The sequence below is a fragment of the Nannospalax galili genome, unplaced genomic scaffold, assembly GCF_000622305.1.
Source record: "Nannospalax galili isolate Female #2095 unplaced genomic scaffold, S.galili_v1.0 scaffold307, whole genome shotgun sequence".
Classification (NCBI taxonomy): domain Eukaryota; kingdom Metazoa; phylum Chordata; class Mammalia; order Rodentia; family Spalacidae; genus Nannospalax; species Nannospalax galili.
Window position 1 is genome coordinate 973145 of NW_008359625.1, and position 24346 is coordinate 997490.

A 24346-nucleotide genomic window follows, 5' to 3' on the forward strand; every position below is an offset into this window, starting at 1 on the left:
GTATATATGTAAAGACAATAAAACCACCAATGATTTTTGTGTTTCATCAGTTTACATTTGGTCACCTAATCTTATTTGTTTGAAAGAATAAATAGGCCTAATATTCTTTTTTTTTTTTTTCCTGTTCATGGAGACAGTGGTCATGGACATCAAATCCAGGGCCTCATGCATGCTACTAAGCAAATTTTCACCCTTACATCTGGTATTCTCGACAACATACTCTGTAATTTTATCTAAGTTACAAGATGTTGACTCCAAGTGAAATGGGACCATAAGCCCTATTTCCTTCCAACCACGGTGGAATGTTGGAGAGCTGAAGTGAGATTGTAGGAGACAAAACCCATCTCGGAACAAAGAAACATCTAACATAGGTAGCTATGCCATCTTCCCAATAGAACTGCTGTTGAGATCGAATGAGATAATGCATGTTGTTATTTATTTATTCCTTTTTTGATCCTAGGAATCGAACACAGGGCTTTGGGACTGCTAGGCAAGTGTTCTATCATTGAACCACATCCCCAGCCCACGGTTTTGTGGACACAGGTCACATTGTGTGCTCAGGATGGCCTTGAACTCACTATATAGTCCAAGCTGATCTCTAACCCACAATCCTGCCTCTGACTCCCTGATGGTGGAATTACAGGTATTCTATACATCACCCACTGTATATGAAATCCTTAAATATTTATAATATAAGAGTAACTGATAATAATTGTATTTCAGTTTGAAAATTAGCAAATGAAGCTGGACCTGGAGGTGTAGGTGGTCTCTGTTCCTTAGTGGAGAGGGAGGATTGCAGGTTGAAATCCTGCCTAGGTTACTGAGCTTGAGGCCATCTTGGGCAACTTAGTGAGACCCTGTTTCAAAATTAAAAGTTAGAAAAGGGCTCTTGAGGAGCTGGAGTGATGGCTCAGTGGTTAAGAGCATTGGCTGCTCTTGCAGAGGACCTGGGTTCGATTCCCAGCACCCACATAGCAGCTAACAACCATCTGTAACTCCAGTTCCAGGGGATCCAAAGCCCTCTCCTAACCCCTCAAGGCACTGCATACATGTGGTGCATTTACATACATGCAGGCAATATACACCTACACATAAAATAAAAAGAACAAATATTATTTATAAAAAGGGCTATTGATATAGATCAATGGTAGAGTACTTGTTTAACATGAGCCAGGCCCAAGGTTCAACCCCTAATCCTGTAAACCAAACTAATTAATCAACTGTAAAGACAAACTACCAAACTAAAATTCCATGGGTGACATGCAATCTATTTTGGTTGCTTAGGCAGGAAAACACTTGGTGATCATGAAATTATGTCTGGAATTTTCTTCAGAATAATCTGTTGGGGGGTGAGGTAGGAAATGGGTCACATTCTTGAAGTTAGGCAGAGATTCAAATTTTTTATACAGATGAAAATTTCAGAATAAAATGTGACTATGTTGCCAGGTGTGGTGGCACACACCTTTAATCCCAGCACTCCAGAGGCAAAGGCAGGTGGATCTTTGTGAGTTCAAGGCCAGCCTGGTCTACATAGTGAGTTCCAGGCCAGCTGGGGCTATAGGAAGACTCTGTCTCAAAAAAGATCTCCCCTGCAAAAAAAGGCCATGTTGATACAATATACTTAGTCATTGAAATTCCATGAAACTTAGACACACCTCACTCACTCCACTCCCCAAGGGAGAGATGGCTCAAAAGTTAAGAGCACTGGCTGCTCTTGCAGAGGGCCTGGGTTTGGTTCCTAGCACCCACATGAGGGCTAACAAATGTTAACTCCAGTTTCGGGGATCCAATGTCCTTTTCTGACATCCACAGGCATTGCACAACACAGGTGCACTTACGTACATGCACATACATATAAAATAAAAATAATAAATAATAAACGTCAAGATTATTTTTGAGTCTTATATAATAAGTGGATGTTATTTTAGTAAGTAGTCTTGGAATAGTTTTTTCTAGTCCACTGATTTACTTTTTCCATACTACCTACCTAACTTCGTGCCTCAACTACACAAACTACATGTCCCAGGATGCACTGCCCGATTAAAGTCCAATCGAGGACCTGGAGTCTCCGAATGGGTTGCCCTCGCCTTTGTGGATTGGGAACGGTAGCGGTGAAAATTGATAATTGTGTCCAGAGCAGAATTTGGAATCTTAAGAACACGTCGGTGTGCGGAGCCTGTAGTCTGGAGGGGTCCTCGCGTGACTTTCTGCTCAGGCATCGCTGCGGGTAGGCCGACCCCCCCCTCGAGGGTCCTCCTGCAGCAGGCGCACTCCGGCAGTGCACCTCCAAGATGGCGGCGCTGTTGGCGGTAAATTCGGGTAAGCGCGACCGGGTAGAGGGGGCCGGTGGTGCAGGGCGGGATCCGGTTTATAGGGAGCATCCTCGCCGTGCAGCCCTACGGAGTCTCGGCTCCGGTTTGTGCGCGGCGCCTGCTTTCCCGGGCTCCGGCTTCCGGGCCCGCGTTTCCCCAGTTTGAATGGCGCGCGGCGAGACTGCGGCTTCGGCCTGGAGCTGGGCTTTGAGGGCTGAGCGGCGGGGTTCGCTGCAGAGGGACGCACGGGCTCCCGCAGCCCTACCTGCCTCCTCCCACCCACCCCTCCATCCGTACACTTGCCTGCAGCCCAGATTTCGGCAGGCAGTGGGGCCTCAAGCCGAGCCGAGGGAAGCTTACCTCAAAGCTGGCTTTGGGGCCTCTCACGGATTGCGGTAGGGAGTCTTTTAGGCTCATAGGATCTTATATCATGAAACCGGCTGCAGATGCCCAGGAATGGGGTGCCAGGGGCTCAGCAGATGCCTTCCAACCTTCCGGGTATGGTCCGGGCTGCACCCTTGTAACAGGAGACTGTGAATCAGGTGGAATCTGCAAGAGAAACTGTGGAAGAATGCAAGGAAACAGGCAAGAGGAACTGAGGAAGAGTTGGGGTGGGTCGTCTTTTGATGATTCGACCCCCTAGAGTCTTTTGAAAGAGTGGGTGCATTTAGGACTGTCAAAATTCCTGGAATGAGCTGCTCGCCTTAGCGGGAGAACATAGATGTCAAGAGTTTTGTACGAGGTATGGATACTGGTTAGAGGCGCCACAGCAGATGCTTCTAAATGTTCAAGAGGACTCTTCTGGGCGTGATTTGTTTCTGAAATGTCTTTTTTTTGGGGGGGTACCAATTTGTTCTTTCCATATTACCAATATTTTTGAAAAGTTGTCTAAATCTGAGTTTTATATATTAAGTCATCTCAGAAATGGTATGGTAAATTGACCTATAAAAATGAAGGGTTCTGTTTATTAAGCATGTACCATCTCCCAGCATTGGACCAAGTATTATACTTGCTTTATCTCATTTAATTCCTTTATATCCCATGGTGTATTAAACACCCAGATTTAATTTGGAACCAAAGGCTTCTAGTGGTTAAATAACATCTCCAAAATTAAACAGCTAATGATTTTGAGCCAAACCTAGGTTCTTAAATTAGTGCATACTATGGCGTAAACACAACCTCATTCATTTTAATGACATCAGATCACATGTGCCCACACAGATACACAGTAAATAAATGTACTAATTTTCGTGTGTGTGTGTCTTTTTTGAGGCAGGGTCTCCCTGTAGCCCCAGCTGGCCTTGAACTCACAGAGATCCACTTGCTTCTGCCTCCCAAGTGATGGGATTAAGGGCATGCATCACTACGCCGGCATATTATTTTTTTTTTATTTTTGTGTACTAGAGCAGTATATGTGTATGAGTGTATTGCCTACATGTATGTAAGTGCACCTGTGTTGTCCAGTGCCCTGGGAGGTCAGAAGAGGGTGTGGGATCTCCTGGAACTGGAGCCAGCCATGTGGTTGTTGGGGATCGAACCTGGGTCCTCTGCAAGAGCAGCATTCTCCAGCCCCCTCCTTTTTTAGAATTTAAAAATTTTTTTTACTTTATTTTTACTTTTCTTCCTTCCTTCCTTCCTTCCTTCCTTCCTTCCTTCCTTCCTTCCTTCCTTCCTTCCTTCCTTTTGCCTTTTTGAGACGGGATGGATGGATGCTTGAGTTCTTCCCTAAGATGATTAATTTTTAAAAAATTCTAAAGGGCTGGAGAAGGCTCAGTGGTTAAGGGCATTGACTGCCCTTGCAGAAGACCAAGGTTCTGTTCCTAGGACCCACGGGTTGGCTAATAACTAGCTGTAACTCCAATTCCAGGGTATTCAAAGCTCTCTTCTGGCCTCCATGGGCACTGCATGCACAGGTGCACATACATATATGCAAGGAAAACATAATACACATAACATAAAAATAAATTTGGGGCTGGAGAGATGGCTCAGCAATTAAGAGAACTGACTGCTCTTACAGAGGACCCAGGTTCAATTCCCAGCACCCACATGGCAGCTAACAACCAATTGTAACTCTAGAGCCCTGGGATCCAGTGCCGCCTTCTGACCTCCACCAGCATTGCACAACACAGGTGCACCCAAACACATGCAGGCAATACACTCATACACATAAAAAGTAAAAATAAGGCTGGCCGTGGTGGCACACGCCTTTAATCCCAGCACTCGGAAGGCAGAGGCAGGTGGATCTCTGAGTTCAAGGCCACCCTGGTAACAAAGTGAGTTCCATAGATGCTGATAGGTGAGTGAATAGATAATGGATGAGTGAATAAATAAAACATGACATGTGCACACAGAGGAATATTTATTCAGCCTTCAAAAGGGGGAAATCCTGTCACATGATGATACAACATCAATGAATTTTGAGGATATTAAGAGGGCTACTCCAGACATAGGCACAAAATACTGTAATTTCACTTGTGAAGTGTAACCAAATTGAAAATACAACAAAGCAAAGAATTAGAGTAGTGGTTGCCAGGGGCTAGGAAAGGGTATTTTATGTATATGTATGTGTATGTATTTTAAATTATTTGTGTGTGTGTGGGTCTGTGCATTGGTGAGTGCAGTGTTGGAGTTCAGAAGAGGGCATCAGATGCACGGCAGCTGGAATTACAGGCAGTCGTGAACCTCCTGACCTGGGTGCTGGGAGCTGAACTTGCATCTTCTACAAGAGCAGTATATGTATTCCCAACTGCTGAGCCATCTCTCCAGTCTCAAGTTTAGCAGATGTTGTAAATCTTCATCTTGTTTGCTCTTTCAGGAAAAGACCAAAACCCTTAGCCTAGACTAGGAAACCCTGTACAGGTAGCAGTTGCTTATCTTGTCAAATCCACTTTTTGTTCTGTCTCTGTCTCTTTCACTTTCTCTCACTCTCTGACAGTGTAGTGTTCCTTCCTGCCATGGAACCTTCTTGCTGTCTTCACTTCCCTGAAGACATGTCTTACCTCATAGCTCTCGGTTAACTTCCATTTTTTTCTTTTAGATATTGGCTTAATCATACTTTCCAAATCTTTCTCTGGGTGGGTCAAATACCCTTAGTGTATGCCTCTCCATACCGCTTACACAGTTGAATGTGTTGCCTGCCTCACGACACTGTAAACTTGCCAGTGTCTCATACATCACAAATGAGTAAATGTGATGTGCTGGAAGCATCCCAAAACATTATAGAAAGTAAATGTATTTCTCAAGGAATGTAAATAATGTTAAATATATACTTAGCTGTTTGAAAAAATGTATTACCTTTAATTTATAATTAGTAAAAGATACTAAAATTGGGAGACCAGATAAATCTTTGGTGTCCTTATCTTTGGTGATGTGCTCATGTTCATTATGGACTAAGTTGGGCTGGCATATGAGATTTGTGTATGTATTTTTTTCATTTATTATTGGCTATATCCCATTAAGGAGGAAGAAATGGAACTTTTCTATGTGATTTACTGAGCTTAGTGCACTATCCATGCGTAACACAAGGAAATTTATTAGTCATTCAGAAGTACATTTTTTTAAGATTCACTTTATTTAATGTGTATTCCTGTGTGTCTCTGTGTGGTATGTACACATGAGTGCAGCTGCCTCTGGAGGCCGGAAGAGGATGTTGATCCTTTGGAGCTGGGGTTAGAAGCTGTTGTGAGTTACTGGACGTGGGTGCTGGGAACTGAATTTGAGTCCTCTGGAAGAGGAACAAGTGCTCTTAACTGCTGAGACATCTCTCCAGCCTGTTGTTCATTATTAAGTTTTTTGCCGGGGCAGGGCGTGGTGGTCTTTTTTGAGACAGGATCTCTGTAGCCCCAGCTGGCCTGGAACTAGACCAGGTTGGCCTTGAACTCACAGAGATTTGCCTACCTCTCCCTCCCTAGTGCTGGGATTAAAGGCATGTGCCACCACGCCTGGCTTCATTATTGAATATTTTAAGGGTAGAAAACTATTGTGAGATTGTGAGACAAGGTCTCACAATATAGCCCAGGCTGGCCTCAAACTTTGATTCTCCTTCCTCAGCCTTTTGAATACAAATGTGTGCCTTCGTGTCTGGTTGTTTTGTCATCTCTATAAAATTTCTGTCTTTGTCGTAAAACATGTTCCCAGTTTGTGTAGAACTCTTTTCCCCTAGGACAGGGATTGAAGCCTGGGCTTTGTGCTCTTTCTCCACCCTCAGTTTTGAGACTTTACTTTTGACCCCTATGCTCTTCATTCCTAATTCTAACTCCCCTCTTTCCTGACAGGCCTTTCCCAACTATTTTAATGTCCTTACCTTAGTTTTAGCTTTCATGACCTGGTTACCTACATATTAACTTGGCTTCCCAATACTTCCTGTTCCACTGTACTCACACCGTTGTTCTACTGTGCCAGTTTTTTTTTGTTGTTGTTGTTGTTATGTACTATAGGTTGAACATCCCTTATTTGAAATGGTTGGTACCAAGAAATATTTTGTTTTGTTTTTTGATTTATTATTTTATGTGTATGAGTGTATTGCCTGCATGCATGTGAGTGCACCTATGTCATGCAATGCCGTGGAGGTCAGAAGAGGGCTTTGGATTCCCCTGGAACTGGAGTTAAGGACGGTTTGTAGCCGCCATGTGGGTGCTGGGAACCAAACCCGGGTCCTCTGCAAGAGCAGTCAGAGTGCTCTTAACAGCTGAGCCATCTCTCCAGCCTGGGTTTTTTTGTTTTGTTTTGTTTTGTTTTGTTTTTTTAATTTGATAATATTTGCATAGAGTGTACTGGTTGAGCAACCCTGATTCAAAGTATGAAACTTTTTGAACCTCATGTTGGTGTTCAAACTTTTAAAATTGCACTGCCACCCAAGACTCAAATCCACTTTGTCCTTTATCATTAGAGAGGGCCAAGAACATGATCCCCGATGGAAGTCACCAGGGTCTAGCAGCAGGTCATTTTGGCAGGCTTGGAAATGGGACTTTTGCCAGTCCACATAGCCTTAATTAGTCCCATAAATTAATTTCTCTAATCAAATCCAGAAAAGAGGTATGCAAGCCAGTGTGCCACTGTATTGATTGGTAGTGACAGTGTATGTGCATGAGTACTTATGTCACTTTGTCAGCAGATCTTCACTGTAGAAATTAACATGACAGGTTCTGTTATTTTGAGATGGGATCCTGCTGTGCTGGTTAGGCAGGTCTCAAATTTTGGGCACTAGTAATCTGCTTCAGTCTCCTAAGTAGTTGAGATTACAGGTTTGTGCCACCACATCTGACCGTCCATCCATCCATCCATCCATCCATCCATCCATTCACACACATATACATATATACCACACACATTTTATTTATTTTTTTATTTTATTATTTTTGCTTTATGTGTATGAATGTGTTGCCTGCATGTAGGTAGATGTACTTGTGCAGTGCCCGAGGAGGTCAAAATAGAGTGTCAGATCCCCTGGAACTGGAGTTATGGACAGTTAGCTGCCATGTAGGTTGCTGGGAATCAAACCCAGGTGCTCTGCAAGAGTAGCTAGTGCTCTTAACTGCTGAGTCATCTCTCAAGCCCCTTATTTATTAATTTTTTAAAAAATACTTTATGCCGGGCGTGGTGGCGTACACCTTTAATTCCAGTACTTGGGAGGCAGAGCCAGGCAGATCTCTGAGTTCAAGGCCAGCCTGGTTTACAAAGAGCGTCCCAGGCCAGCTGGGGCTACAGGGACACCCTGTCTCAAAAAGACCAAAAATAAAAATATTATTTAAAAAAATTTCACTTTTTGTTTTTTATGTGTATGAATATATTGCCTGCATGTGTGTAAGTGCACTTATGTTGTGCAGTGCCCTCGGAAGTCAGAAGAAAGAATTGGATCCCGTGGTACTGGAGTTACTGATGGTTGTTAAGTCACCACATGGGTCCTGGGAATCAAAACAGGGTCCTCTGCAAGAGCAGTCAATGATCTTAACCGCTGAGCCATCTCTCTCGCCCCTATTTATTTTTTGAGGCAGGGTCTTATTATGTAGCCTTGATTGGCCTAGAACTTGCTGTGTAGACCAGGCTGGCCTCAAACTCAGGTCCATCTGCCTCTGTCTCCCCCAGGATTAAATTCGTGTGCCACCACCCCTTGGGACAAGCTATATTTTTAATCAGGATCGATATGATTAAAATAGAGGTTTCAAGTAGGAGAAGCAAAGTTAGGAGTTGGATGATCTCTTTCTGAGGAAACTTTACATATGCTGACTCCTGTTCTCCCACATCCTCACACCAAAGACCTGACACACAAAGCCTCTTGTCCCTGCCTGCCGTCTGCCTGGTGCCGGAGATGGTTGGGGGCCTTTTTCATGACGAGCATGCCCTCCATTGGTAGCCCCAACCTCTCCTGCTCATATGTTCTTTCAGTCTCCTGAACTTGATTTTGTGTGTGTGATGCGTGTACATATTAGGTATTGAATCCAAGGCCTCACACATGCCAAGCATGTGCCCTACCACTGAGCTTTACCCCCAGCCCCAATTGTGAGTTTTTTTAAAGATCTGGATTATTTTTCTTATTCTCTATGGCTCAACCTCACTGTTAATTTTTTTTTTTTTGGCCTTTTTTTTTGAGATAGGGTCTCCCTGTAGTCCCAGCCGACCTGAACTCATAATGTAGACCAGGATGGCCTTGAACTCACAGCAATCTGCCTGCCTCTGCCTCCTGAGTGCTGGGAATAAAGGCGTTCGCCACCACACCGGGTGAGTCCCATTAATTTTTTTTTTTTTTTACTTTTTGAGACAGGTTCTCCCTGTAGCCCCAGCTGTCCTGGAACTCACTATGTAGACCAGGCTGGCCTTGAACTCACAGAGATCCGCTTGCCTCTGCCTCCCAAGTGCTGGGATTAAAGGTGTACGCCACCCTGCCTGGCCTAAATGTGATCTTAATTCTGTCACTTACCCTACTATTTGCCAGATGTTTCTGACATCCATAAATCCATCTTCTGAAACATTTTCACTAGCTAAGAGGTGTTATGTATCACCAGTGGTTAAGGCTATATCTTAATGCCATATGGCTGGTTTAGATCTTACTAATCCTTGGGGTGAGTGTTTTGACCATCTACTGCAGTTTTTTTATTTGGAACGGAAGGAGACAGTGTTGACCTCATAGGGTTTTGTAAGGTACAGTAATACAGGTAAAGAACTCAAGGCCATGGTTACATGCACAGCAAAAGCTCAGTGAGAATTAGCTATTATGTGAATAAAAATGTGATCTTAGGATTTTATAAGTCTTTAGTATTTCTTTGCTTTTTAAAGAAAAACATTTTATCTATTTTTTATGTGTATGAGTGTATTGCCTGCATGTATGTGAGTGTACCTGTGTTGTGCAGTGCCTCGGAGGTCAGAAGACAGTGTTGGATTCACTTGGAACTGGAGTTAAGGACAGTTCTTAGCCACCATGTGGGTACTGGGAATCGAATCTGGGTCCTCTGTAAGAGCAGTCAGTGCTCTTAACCGCTGAGCCATCTCTCCAGCCCCTTTCTTTGCTTTTTAAAATAGCCAGTGTCCCAGCTAAAATAAAGTATGTGTTTCAGCTTCCTAAATAAGCAGAATGTTTTCACAGAATCTGCTTTTCATCAGGAGGTTAGGGAAAGAAGGACGAGCACTCACTTATTGAGTTCCTGTCATATAGCAGGCGGTATGTTGTGTAGTTTACTTAGTTTATGTCATTTAAAAACCTTTAAGCTGTTGAGTGTGATGGCATAGGCCTGTAATCATAGCACATAGGTGGCTGAAACACGAAGTTCATGAATTCCAGGCCAACCTGGTCTATAGAAACAACTATCTCAAAAAACAAACACAAGCCTTTGATCCCAACATTCTGGAGGCAGAGGCAGGTGGATCTCTGGGAGATTGAGGCCAACCTGGTCTACATAGGAAGTTCCAGGCCAACCAGAGCAACAGGGAGACCCCATCTCAAAAGCCCAAGACAAAAAATAAACGCAAAAAAGAAACCCCAAGAACTTAGAAGCCTTAGAGTGATGATGCTCCTGTTTTATCTATAAGGAATCCAGAGTAGAAAAGAGGTATTTCCTCCACTGCAGGTCACATAGATTATAAGGTGGTACAACCAGGTTAGATGAGCTTCCACTTGAATTTGATGTTTGTTTGTTTGTTTATTTATTTATATATTTATTTTAGTCTTGAGACAGGGTCTCCCAGTAGCCCCAGCTGGCTATGAAGACCAAGGATGGCCTTGAATTCAGAGATCCACCTGCCTCTGCCTCCCCAGTTCTGGGATTAAAGGCATGTGCCAGCATTCCTGGCTTTTTATTTGATTTTTATATAGTTAGAAGACATGTTCATATTGTTGCAAACAACTGCAGTAAACTGTACTTTTATGCTTTTGGCTTATGTTTTTAACATATTAAAACGTAGACAGGAATGTGACTAAGGTGTAGCTGGTAACTGCACAGTGACTTTCCAATTGTATGTCATATTTCATGCTGGTTTTGTTCTTTCTTTAAGCTGCTAGCCTATGGGGACCTTACAAAGACATCTGGCACACAGTTGGAAATGCTCTTTGGAGAAGGCAACCTGAAGCTGTCCACCTCCTTGACATGATTTTGAAGAAACACAAACCTGACTTCATCTCCTTGTTCAAAAACCCAGTAGGAAATTCTCTTTTATCCTTCTTAGATTTGCTTTTTTTTTTTAATTTGGAGAGTGGTGAACTTTTTATTTTTAATTTGTAAATTACATTTATTTATTTATTTGTGTGTGTGTGTGTGTGTGTGTGTGTGTGTGTGTGTATATGTATATGGTACCATGGTGTGCATGTGGGGGTCAGAGGAAAACTTTTGGGAGCCAGCCAGTTCTTTCCTTTCACTATGTGGGACTGGTCAAGCTTAGATTCTCTGGCTTGGTGGCAGGAGCCATTTTTGCTGGTCCTTTTTTTTTTTTTTTTTTTTTAATATATACTCTATTATTTTTATTTTTGTGTGTATGAGAGAGTATTGCCTGCATGTATGTAAGTGCACCCATGTTGTGCAGTGCCTATGGAGGTCAGAAGAGGGTGTCAGCTCCCCTGGAACTGGGGTTATAGACGGTTGTTAGCTGCCATGTGGGTGCTGGGAATTGAACCCAGGTCTGCAAGAACAGTTAGTGTTCTTAACCACTGAGCCATCTCTCTGCCCCCCCCCCCTTTTTTTAATTAAAGAATTGAAAGAGCAAGTGAACATTTTTTTTGATTTCTGAGACAAGGTCTCACTATGTAGTACTGACTGGCCTGGAGCTCACGATGTAGATCAGGCTGGCCTGGACCTCACAGGGATCTGCCTGCCTTTGCCTCCCAAGTGCTGAGATCAAAGGTGTGCACTATGATCAGTGCAAGCAGAATCTTTTTTTTTTTTTGGTCTTTTTGAGACAAGGTCTCCCTGAAGCCCCATCTGGCCTGGAGCTCTCTATGTAGACCAGGCTGGCTTTGCCTGCCTCTGCCTACTGGGATCAAAGGTGTGGGCCACCATGCCTGGCTTGCAAGTAGACTTGTAATGCATGTAAATAAAATATATTACTTGAATTCTTCAGTGATTCTAGTTTTCTTTTAAAATGTATCCTTCTTCCCCAGTGGAGCAATTATTATCTTTTTATTCTCCATAGAACTTGCTATTGAACTTATCATCAGCTAAGCAGCGAACTTACTATCTGAAGATGATTTGGGAAAAGCAGTATATTCTACAAGTACTAGTTGCCTTAGAATTTCTCACCTATAATTTTAATAAACAGAACCTTTATTGATTACTCATTTCTAGATACACTTCTACATTTTAAGTCTCCTTCATGTTGTGTAAGCTGTGTTAGCTGGACTAATTTGTTCTTGCATGTCATGAGTCACTTTGCCTTGAAATCCTCTCTGGTAGGACTAGAGTGCGTCAGTGGAGGGGATTCACATTTGAAGGTCCTCTGCTTGCTCTTAGACAGTTTTCTGTTTTTCAGCTCTTTTGAGGCAATATTTCATGTAGCTGGTCTGGGGCTCTCTGTGGCTTAGGTTGACTTCGACCCTTCTGCCTCAGCCTCTTGAGTCGTTGGGATTATAGGAGTGAGCCACCATGCCTGTCTGACAATTTTCTTCTATATACTAACATGATCATGTAAGAATTACAGAGTTGTGTTACAAGAAATGATGTTTTGCATGAAAAATGATTTTTTACATTTATTTGTGTGTGTGTGTGTGTGTGTGTGTGTGTGTGTGTGTGTGTGTATACATACACGTATGCCACAGTGCACGAGTGGTGGTCAGAGGACAACTTGCGTAAGTCGATTCTTTCCTTCCATCATGTGGGTCCTAGGGATTGAGCACAGGTTGTCAGGTTTGGCAGCAGGCACCCTAACTCACTGAGCCATCTTATCCTCCTGGAGGTTTGCTTTTATCTCTTCGGGTTTCTCTCTCTCTCTCTCTGGCTCTAAAATTTGAAACTATGGCCTTCTGCATGCTAGGCAAGCACTCTACCACTGAGGTATATTTCTAGCCTCTTTTCTACTTAAAAAAACAAGACAAAAAACAAACAACTTCTTAAAACAATCTTGCCAACTTATCCAGACTGGCCTTGAAACACGATCCTCCTGCTTCAGCTTCTTCAGTAGCTGACTTTCTTTTGACTTCCTTTAGTAGCTTGGAGCTAGGAGCTAGTTGAGCTGAGGTCCAGTCTTGGCTTGTCCACCAGAGAGGTGCACTACCTCAGACAAGTTACTGAGCTTATGTTGGTGGCATTTAGTCTGTGATGAAGAGCTGGATTAAATGATTTAGGTTGTGATTTTTTCAAGATGTAAATTTTGGGCAGTTTGTGATCTGTCAGGTACTTCTGTACTGTATCTCTTTTGTGAAATATTTGAATCAAAGTATCTTTGATAGGAGTTGAGGAGATACCTTAATGGTAGAGCACTTGCCTAGCTTGTACAAGTCTCTGGGTTCTATTCCCAACATCATAAAAAAAATTGAAATAAGGTAATATCTCATGTTAATAAACTATGATTCACTCTACAAAGTAATACTATTGTTTATTAACACAATTCAGATGTCTGTTTGAATTATTGGGTATATAACTGGAAAAGTCACTTAGAAATGTGAAAAATAGAATACTACTTATATTTTCTCTGAATTTTGTTGTTTAGAGTTTGGTATAAAGGGTCGAGAAAATAGTGTTGGGATTTAAAAGTCGAAGGTGGTAGCAAGTGTCGTCTCATAAACATCAGATTCTGAGCCGAGTCATAATACCTGGCTTCTTTGTTTCATTTTGTTTATGAGATAGGGTCCTGGGTTGTAGCCAGGCTGGCTTTGAACTCTCCCCACTTGCCTCAGCCTCTAAGTGCTGGGATCACGGGTGTGTACTGCAGTGGCCAGCCAGGCTGCATTATCATCAACAGACTTCAAGTCCCCTTTTGGACCTTGCCTCCAGTGTATACTATTTTCATTGCTTGATTATAATTTTATCATTCTAGCCAAAAAATGTCCAACAGCACGAGAAAGTTCAGAAAGCCAGTTCGGAGGGAGTCGCCATCCAGGGTCAACAGGGAACCCGACTTCTTCCTGAGCAGCTCATTAAAGAAGCCTTCATCCTCAGCGACCTTTTTGATATTGGGGAACTGTCAGCTGTTGAGCTTCTTCTTGCCGGTAGGTTGACATTTAGCCGAAACTGTGCAAGGTAGTACAGAACTGTAAAGGTGGTCTCCTGTTGTAGAACATTTGATTGCTTAGGTAACAACTTCTTTTACCAAAATTATTCAAAATGTTTTATTTATCTTTGATTAAAGGGAAAGCGTCAGCTTAGTAATTCTGGCTGTTGAGGGTAATTGAAAAGCCTTAAGATAGGCTTTTTAAACATGGTAATTTACTAGCGGAGCCTAAACTCTTCATCTCCACTTATGGTACAAGGCATGTATTGTCATGCAGGGAGTAGGTAGGGATGCTGGTGTTTTGGAATTTCTTTAGAAAGTAATTCAGGTAAGGAACGACGGGTGAAAAATAAGGTAATTTTCATAATAAGTACGAGGAAGAAAAGAAAGTGAGGCATTGGAGCACAGAGAAATCAGGGCTGGTTAGTGTAGTTTTTTTCTTTTAAAAGATAGGGTTTCACTATGTAGCTCTGGCTGGAACTTGCTATGTAGACCACATTAGTTTCAAACTCACAGAGATCTGCCCGTCTCTGTCTCCTGAGTGCTGGGGTCAAAGGTCTGGTTATGGTTATTCTGATTTGCCAACTTAGTCAAGGTCTCTCTGAGGTGAGGACATTTGAAGCCTGAGTCATGTGGAGATGCCAGCCACCCAGACCCCACGGGGAAGGCAACTGCAGGCACAAGTAGCATGTGCTCGAGGTCAGAATCAGTGCATGTTTAGGGGCAAAAAGACTGCTGGGACTGGAGCGTGGCGAGTGCAGGAGAGTGAAGGAAGCTTCACATATTTGGATTTTATTCTAGTTGGAGTAGTAAGGTATCATTAGAGGATTTAATCAGAAGCATACATAACCCAAAATAACTTGGAAATTAATCTGTGGCTGCTATATAAAAATTGAAATTTCTGAGCCAGGCATGGTGGCACACACCTTTAATCCCAGCACTCGGGAGGCACAGGCGGGCGGATCTCTGTGAGTTCAAGGCCAGCCTAGTCTACATAGTGAGTCCAGGTCAGCTGAGACTACAGGGAGACCCTGTCTCAAAAAGACAGAAAAAAAAAAAAAGAAAGAAAAAAATTGAAATTTCTGTAAAATAAGCAGTTCATTTTAATTACAATAAAAGCCATGTGAAAAAAATACAGACATTGCAGTTGAATAGTTTAATATATCTAAATATATCATGTGGCTACCAAAATCCTTTTTGACTAAAGACTATACTAAAAAGTTAGATATTAAAGACAAAAGATTGAAGAGGAGGAAGGTAGTTTTCCTTGTGGGGAGGAGAGGATATTAACTGGGCATGCTTCAGTTTTAAATTTAACTCAGAACTTCGAGCTTTTAGAGATTTTGTTTGTTTGTTTGTTTTTTCTGGCAATGCCAGGGATAGAACCAGGGTCTGGTACATGCTCTGCAAACTCTACCCTTGAGCCATATCCTGAGCCCAGAACTCTGATTTAATAAACATTTACTCTATACCTCTCATGTTCTAGACACTGTGATAAGACTTCTGCAAAATGAATAAAGTCACAGCTGGTATAAAGGAACACGGTGTAGTGATAGGAAATGTTTGGATATGATTCCATGTATTCGGGCTTACCCAGGATTCAGCAGTGGTCTAGAGGGAAGAGGATTAGATTGACATGGATTGCACAGAGAGGCCTTCACAGAGCTCATGAGGTTTAAGGTCGGTGTTGCAAACCACATTGCAGGTGGAAGATTTTATATGAGTAAAAATAAAATGGGCTTTAAACAAAATTGGATTCAGTGGACAACACAGGGAGATCAGAGATGAATTGAATTTGGCAAGTGATGAATTTCATGTTGCTATTACTGGTGTTAATCTTGGTGTATGTCAGATGGCCCTGGGACTCTGCTGGGCCAAGAGTGATGGACGAGTAGAGGCCCCCACAGGGTCTCTGTAACAGCTTTCAGAGTTATTATTTTAATAAGATGTTGGCATTAAGATTTTTGCTTCAGCTGTGAGTGATGCACACACCTTTAATCCCAGCTTCTGGGAGGCAGAGGCAGGAGGACCTCTCTTATGAGTTCCGGGGAGGGGAGGGGAGGGGGAGGGAGAGGAGAGGGAGGGGAGAGGGAGGGAAGAAAAGAAAGGATTTTTTTTGTCTCATCTCAAACACATTTGTGTTTACTTACTAAATTACTTCTTGACTTCCCCTTCTAGGAGAGCATCAACAGCCGCATTTCCCTGGGCTCACCCGAGGCTTAGTAGCCGTCCTTTTATACTGGGATGGAAAGCGGTGCATTGCAAATTCCCTCAGAACCCTGATACAGTCTAGACGGGGGAAGACATGGACACTAGAACTCAGGTCTGTTTCCTTCTTGAGACATTAGCAATTAAATGTGAAATTGCTTGAAGAATTACAATTTTGGAAATAAAAATTTCTGATAAGTGTATACACTTTTCAGTGAAATACATGATCTCAGCTCGCTAATATACTCCATTATTCTGTCCAGAATGACAGAGTTTAAAACCTGCCTTGTTTACAGATAACAAAGTACTTAGGCACGTCTTTAGTCCCAGCACTCAGGCAGAGGCAGGTGGATCTCTGTGAGTTCAAGGCCAGCCTGGTCTACATAAGTGAGTTCCAGGCTACAGGGAGACCCTGTCTCAAAAAGACCAAAAAACAAAAAGTACTTAGAAATTTAACCCCAATGATTTAGAAAGGGTAAAAAGGAGACTATAATTCATCCTGGTTGTTTTAGTAAGGGGCTGTTTGTCCCCCCCAAAATTGTTCACTGTACTTTTATTTCTTTCATCACAGTCCAGAACTGGTTTCCATGACAACACGCTTTACCGATGAGCTGATGGAGCAAGGATTGACTTACAAAGTCCTTACTTTGCTGTCGCAGATTGATGTGAATAATGAGTTTGAAAAACTACAGCGCGACAGAGGCTTGGGCAGTGAGAAACACCGCAAAGAGGCAAGGACTCCCTGAGATGAATTCACGGGTTGGCTCCATCAAATCTTAGGCAGAAGGCATAACAGTTAGAATATTCATTTTGTGGAGGGCAAAAGAAAATACTGTGTTTTAGACTGTGTAGTCTGCAGTGTTCATGAAATTGGTTTGCAGTTGTTTTGGCTTCTGTAAGTCACTTCTGTGCCATTTCTAGCTCTTTCTGAAATCAACTGAATTATTCAAGGAATTGTTCACCACAGAGTTTTAAGGAATTTAGTAGTGAAGAATAAGCCCTAGGAGTTGTTCAGAATCTAGCAATTTTAGGATCACTTGTGGACTCACATAAACTTATTTTGTTAATAAGATCAGGGTTCACTGTAATATAATTATGTTTTTATGTATTTTTAGGTATCTGATCTCATTAAAGAGTGCAGGCAGTCTCTGGCAGAAAGTCTTTTTGCCTGGGCTTGCCAGTCACCGTTAGGCAAAGATGACACCCTTCTCCTTATTGGGCATTTGGAAAGAGTGACAGTTGAAGCTAATGGCTCCTTGGATGCGGTGAATCTGGCTCTCCTTATGGCCCTTCTATACTGTTTTGATACCAGCTTTATAGAACAAAGCACAGAGGAACGAGATGGTATTGAATGTTATAGTTTTTAATGCTTTTTTAAAAAAAATTACAGTTAATTTTTTGTGTGTAATATGTGGTTGTGTGTCCATGCCTTGAAGGTCAGAGGACAACTTGTGAGAGTCAGTTCTCTCCTTCCACCATATTGGTCAGGGAGATCGAGCTCAGGTTGTCAGGTTTGGCAGCAAGCACCTTTACCTACTGAGCAACTTGGTGGCCTGGCCTCAAACTCTTGATCTTCCTTCCTGAGCCTCCTCATGGAGGCTACTACACCCAGAAGTCTTTTTATTTTCAAGAATCAAAATTTAAATTGAGGAGAGAACATTTAAGAAAGGCAATATTTTAACTCCTAAAATATAAATTTGCCTCCTTGTCTCTATTTGTGCAATTCAGTCATGTTCCAATATTTTAGATATTTGATCACATTAAAGGCTGGGATCATAACTCAGTGGTAGGGACTGCTTAGCATGGGTGAGGCCCTGAGTTTGCTCCCCAATAGCCAAAACAACAGCAGAAAAGCAGGTGTGGGAGTTGTCCTATGCTATTTGTTTCTTTTGAGATAGGAAATGGACATCTTAAAGGATGGATAGTATGCTCATGAGTGTGCGTGCTGGAATTTACTTTAATTGCTTGTTTCGTTACATTCACATTTTCAAAATTTTGTGAAAACAATCTTATTTCATTATGGATATAATTTTTGTGAAGCAGATAACTTATTTTATCTTTAGAAAATATTTATATTTTAGAATTTTTGTATATACAGAAAAATGAGTGCCTCTTTTTTTAAATTTCTATCATGTTTATGAAAATCATTGAAAGTAGTTAAAATTTAGGGCTGCCTTTCCTTTTTATTTTTTGTATGTATAGGTCTTCACAGTAATGTAGATTTTGGTGTGTCAGACACTACCGTTAGTCATAGTCTTTTTTTGAAAATGCTCAGTGGTTTTGGCTTTTAGATATTCCTTGTGTCAGAAATGAGAATTTATTTCTGTACCTTTTGATGAAGTGGTCTGTTTTTGTGTTTTCAGATATGATTCATCAACTTCCACTGTTGACAGAGAGACAGTACATTGCCACAATTCATGCACGTCTCCAGGACTCCCAACCCTGGAAGCTTCCTGGCTTGCAGGCCACTGTTCGACTTGCCTGGGCCCTGGCACTGAGGGGAGTTTCCCAGTTGCCTGATGTGACAGGTGAATTGTGGTTCATTTTGTTATGAGAAACAGTGTATCAGCAACTAATGAAAATCCCAGGTCATTGGCATGTACCATTACACCTTGCAATATGTTTTTTTCAAAAATGAGATTTTTTAAATCAAGGAGAGAACATTCAAGAGCTTATATGTCTGACATGTATGAGCATGGTAAAATAGGAGTTTAACTTAGATGAAACTTTGTAAAATAGTGGTGAAATACGTTTTTCCTTATCTCCTCAAAGAGCTTATGTGAACTATTTTTGTTTCTTAGAACGGACAATGCACTTTCATCTTCAGAGTAAGAGCATGAAGGCCTAAAATTCTGCTGGGCATGGTGGTGTGTCTTTAATCCCAGCACTTGGGAGGCCGAGGCAGGTGAATCTTGTGAGATCAAGGCCAGCCTGGTTTGCATAGCAAGTTTAAGACCAGCCAGGGATACATAGTGGGACCCTGTCTCAAACAACAAAAACAAAAAGTTGAAAATTGTAACAGGCAGAATCATATTAATACTGTTTTTCTTTTGTGGTGCTGACAGTTGAACCCAGAACTTCACATATTTCCTTGGCAAGGTTCTGCTACTGAGCTCTGTTCCCAGGGTCTCCTGTATCCCAATATCATCTCAAACTTGCTATGTAGCCAGGGGTACCTTTGAACTTCGGGTCCTCCTGCCTCTACCTCCCACAGGCTGGGATTACAGGTGTGTCACCACAGCCAACTCATTATTTTTATTAAAATTTATTATTTCATTTTTATACATTTTATTTTTGGTTTGCTTACAAACCTTTTCACAATTCAGTCTAATAGAAAGGAGATATTTGGGTCACTCAAGCATAGGTAGGGGAGTTGTCTGAATCCTGTACTTCTCTGTAGATTGCATAATCAGATTCTGCTGTCTCCATCCTTGTAATTATCATACTTATGGTGATGTGCCCTGTCAATTGCAAGTTGCACTTTGATTATAATTTGAAGTACAAAGAATTGTCACTTTGGAAGGTTTTTGTGGTAGTCTATGGATTGGTTACTTTCTTCTTTGCTGTGATCAAGCACCTGACAAGAACAGTTTTAAGAGATGAAGAGTTTATTTGGTTTTCATAGTTTGTGGAGATAAAGTCTGTCATGGCAGGAAAGGCATGCAGTGGGAGTGTAAGAGCTGGTCATACTGTACCCGCTGGCAAGAAGGAAACAGAGGAAGAATCCTGGTCCTCTGCTGGCTTTTACATTTTTTCCCCCTTTTAATTTATCCTGGGACACCAGCACATGGGATGGTAGCATCCCACATTCATGATGGAGCTTTCCTCAGTTAAACCTGTGTGGAAATACCCTCTAAGACATGCACAGTGACGTGTGTTCTTGGTGATTCCAAATCCAGTCAAGTTGATGGTGAAAATTAGCCATAACATCTGGAAAGGCTTTATTCAAATTTATATACTTGTCAATATTTTCTAGTCCTAATAATGAGATTGAATCCAGAGTCTTGTGCACATATGCTAGAGCAAGGCTTTACCACTTTCCCAGACTTAATTTTTTTTCAAAGATTTCTTTATTTTTATTTTATACCCATGAGTGCTTATCTTCATATGTGTATGTGCACTGCATGTATGCCTGGTACCTGTGGAAGCCAGAAGAGGGTGATGCATCTGCAGGAACTGGAGTTGATGGACAGTTGTGAGCCACCATGTGGCTTCTGGAAACTGAACTCCTGTCCTCTGCAAGAGGAGCAAGTGCTCTTAACCTCTGAGTCATCTCCAGATGCTAGTATTCTGTCAAGTGTATAATTTCACATTTTGTTCATCAGTATCGTGATGGTCCCAAGGGGTTCGCAGAAACTTTTGTAGTTGTTAGTAATCTTTCTTTTGACAGTTTTAAAAAAATTAAAATGGATAGATAATCAATTAGACTTCTGCATTCTTTTGTTTCTCAACTATACATTACATCTTCTTTTCATTTATAAGTCCTTATTTCAGACTGACAGTGTAGACCAGGCTTGCTCCGAACTCACAGAGATCTGCCTCTCCCCTCTCCCCTCTGTCCTCTGCCCTCTGCCTCCCCTGCTCCCTGCTTGAGTGCTGGACTAAAGGTGAGCGCCACCATGCCCCGCTTCCATGATAGAAAACTTAACAACAAAGTTGAAACCAGATCAACATTTCTAAATGAAACCATGAAGTGATAGCAGGGAGGGGGATGGCATGTTGTCCTGGGTACAGTACCAGGTCACATTGTGGAAAAGTGTCAAGCAGGTAAAGGACAAAGCAAAAATAAAATATGTGGGGTAGCTGCAGGCTTATTAGTCAGCTGCAGTGTATAGATGCTGTTTGGTTCCCGATTAAACCAGACTGCTCAAAACAAAGCAAAACAAAAACCCAAAACACAAATTCAAGACCTGTCAGGACCAGGATGACACAATTGTAAATTTGGCTACTGCATATTTCAAACTGAAGAATTATTTTTAAAGATTTGTTAATGATATTGTATGTATATGTAGTTTTTTGAAAGTATTGTTTGAAGTTGAATATTAAAATACTGAAGGGTAAAGTATTTTTTGTTTTTTGCTGTACTTTAGTGTGGGTGGATAGTGGGAAAATACAATTTAAATAAATTCATAATATTAAAATGAGGTGATAGACGTGTTGAGATTAATTGTATTTGTCTGTTTATGGATATCTACTTGAAATTTTCCAGATTTAAACACACACACACACACACACACACACACACACACACAAAGTAGGTCAGTATTTATCTTTGAACTGAGATTTAGTTTTCTGTTAGTAGAGTACCAAATTAGTAGAGTGACTAGTCAGGTTCAGGTTTTAGTTTCACTCATTGGCTTAAACATTTTTCCTACATGACCATGAAATTTTATTGGAAATAAAGCCTTTCCATCATTTTAACATGCTAATGTTTGGATAAGAGCTCTCTCTGACTACGTCAGCATTAGTATTACACATCTTTTAATTAACTCGTCACTCATAGGAAGAACATGTATGCTTCTGATGTACTCTTTTCTTTCAGTTCTTAGGAGTTTGTGAGTCAGTTACAATTATGTATAATCCTCATTTTGTACATAGAACTTACTAGAAGGCTGGGAAGGTGCCTGAAATTTGAACCGTGAGGTTTATATCACGTGATACAATCAGATTCAATGACTTTTCCTATGTATGCTTCTTTTTTCATCTAAATCTACTTCTAGCTCTGGCTGAATTCACAGAAGCAGATGAGGCAATGGCAGAACTTGCGATTGCCGACAGTGTTTTCCTCTTCCTTACTGAATCTGTGGTGGTGTCAGAAAACTTCTATCAAGAAGAATTCTATATTCGTAGGACGCATAATCTCATTACAGACTTCCTTGCATTTATGCCAATGAAAGTAAGTATAATCATGTACGATGAATAAAAATTAAAGGAGTTTGTAAAATAATTTAAAACTGTTTCTTAACTAGCTTTATGTTTTGGCTACTGATAAAGTCAGAATAGACTGAGAGTTGGCAATGGTATATTACAAATACAGTCTTACTGGTGAAAACGAAGCCGCGTAAGCCTTATGGCCTGAAGAGAGTCTTTCAGAAGAAGTATTTGAGACTGGTTTATAAAACAATAGGAAGTAAATGAAATGCTCTGTGAGTGGGCTCTTACTACTAATTCCAAGGTTGCCCTGGGTAACAGTGCTGGAGGCACCTTTTTTTATACTTGGCTCTCTCTGTCCATGTGTTCCACATCGTCAGAATCAACCAACCTTGAACTGAAAATATTCATGATTAAAAATACTGCATTTTTATTGAAACCATACAGGCTTTCTTTTATTTCCTAAATAACAAAGTAGCGACTATTTGTGTATTATTTACATTTGCTATTATAGGTTATCTAGTGATGACTTGATTATAGGGTAAGATATACATATGACATTCAAACACTTTTTTACTTTGTGGAAGGAACTTCAGTGTCCGTAGATTTCTTGGTGTCCTCAGGTGGTGATGGAACCAATCCTTCATGAATTCCAAGGGACAGCTCTCTGTATATTTTTAAATTTTATTTATTTTTTGTGTATGAGTGTATTGCCTGCATGTGTATAAGTGCACCCGTGTCGTGCAGTGCCTGTGGAGGTCAGAAGATGGTGTTGGATCCCTTGGAACTGGAGTTATGGAAGGTTGTTAGCTGCCATGTGGGTGCTAGGAATCAAACCCGGATCCTTTGTAAGATCGGTCAGTGCTCTTAACTGCTGAGCCGTCTCTCCAGCTCTGACAGCTCTATTTTTATACATGATTTGGAAGAGGCATGGTGAAAAAAATTTCACTTTATAGATAAAGTTTAGATTTTTCATTTGTGTAATAAACAGATGGACCTTGGCATGGGTATAAGGTAAAGTAGTAGTTTTAAGAGATGAATAGGACCAGGTGTTGTGGCACATGTCTGTAATCTTAGCATTTGGGAGATGGAGGTAGGAGAGTCAAGGTCATCTTCAGCTGCATAGTGAGTTTAAGACCAGCCTAGGTTGCATGAGGTCTTGTCTCAAAAAAAAAGTAAAATAAACAAAAACTACTTTGGGTGGAAGATTTGAGCTGTACCTCTGAACCACAAAAGGGTTGTTGGGATAATTTCAGGTTTCTTTTGCTTAAAGATGTCATCAGAATGATGGCAGGACATAAATGAGAGCGAAAGGCAGCTTTTTGTGTGTATTAAACTCCCCTTTTTGTTTGTGTCTAAAAAGAAAACACCCTAAAGGGTGTGATACATTGTCAAGTCTAATTCCATACCTACTAAGAACTTAAAGCAGATGGAAAACTTGATGAATGGCAAAAACTACAACAATGAAGTATTTATTCATTACCCAGTGAATCAAGTCTATATACTTTTTTTCTTCTGTGATCCAGGTATTGTGGTAGGTGTCGTGAAAAAGACAGTCTGGTAGCATACCTTATAGTAGATCGTGTACAAAAGGCCCTGAGCTCAGTCCCCAGCAGCCCCCTAAAAATGAACAACTAAAAAGAAATACAAGGGAGATAAATGAGTAAGAGGCTTATTTTCAAACAGCAAAGATTTTATAATCCAGTTGGAGGGTTAAGGTATAGAGAAAAATATAGACCATAACAGTACCTAATTGGTAGGCACAGCTGTTAGATTTCTTTTTTCTTTCTTTTTATTTTATGTGTATGAGTATTCTGTGTGCATGTATGTAAGTGCACCCTTGTGTGCAGTGCCTGCGGAGGCCAGAAGGGGATGTCAGATCCCCTTGAACTGAAGTTACAGATGATTGTTAGCTAACATGTGAGTGCTGGGAAGTGAACTGAGGTCCTCTGCAAGAGCAGTAAGTGCTCTTAACCGCTGAGCCATCTCTTCAACCCTAACAGTCTATTTCTTTAGGCCAAGGATAGCTCACTCAATGACTAGAATAGTCAAAGTGGACAGGTAACTTGAGATGAGTAATCTTGAAGGACTTGATAGGCAAGTATCACAGAATCTTGGGAGTAGGAAGAAGCTTGCCAATATAGCATATCTTTTTATTTTTTTGGTCTTTTTGAGACATGGTCTCCCTGTAGCCACAGCTAACCTGGATTCACTATGGAGACCAGACTGGCCTCGAACTCACAGAGATTCTCCTGCCTCTGCCTCCTGAGTGCTGGGACTAAATATGTGCGCCACCATGCCTGGCTCCAATATATCATTTATATCTG

General features: G+C 41.3%; 1 protein-coding gene across 1 annotated transcript in view; it reads left to right on the top strand.

Annotated features, from left to right (window-relative positions):
* The first annotated feature begins 2117 nt into the window (after positions 1 to 2117).
* Nup205 (nucleoporin 205) overlaps positions 2118 to 24346 on the top strand; it is an 88461-nt gene continuing 66232 nt past the window's right edge. The window contains exons 1-8 of the mRNA XM_008823467.2: positions 2118 to 2319; positions 10797 to 10939; positions 13767 to 13938; positions 16119 to 16263; positions 16720 to 16879; positions 17264 to 17492; positions 18512 to 18676; positions 21869 to 22044. Of these exons, the coding sequence (XP_008821689.1) occupies positions 2292 to 2319; positions 10797 to 10939; positions 13767 to 13938; positions 16119 to 16263; positions 16720 to 16879; positions 17264 to 17492; positions 18512 to 18676; positions 21869 to 22044 (1218 nt within the window). The 5' untranslated portion in view covers positions 2118 to 2291. The remainder of the gene's footprint in view (positions 2320 to 10796; positions 10940 to 13766; positions 13939 to 16118; positions 16264 to 16719; positions 16880 to 17263; positions 17493 to 18511; positions 18677 to 21868; positions 22045 to 24346) is intronic.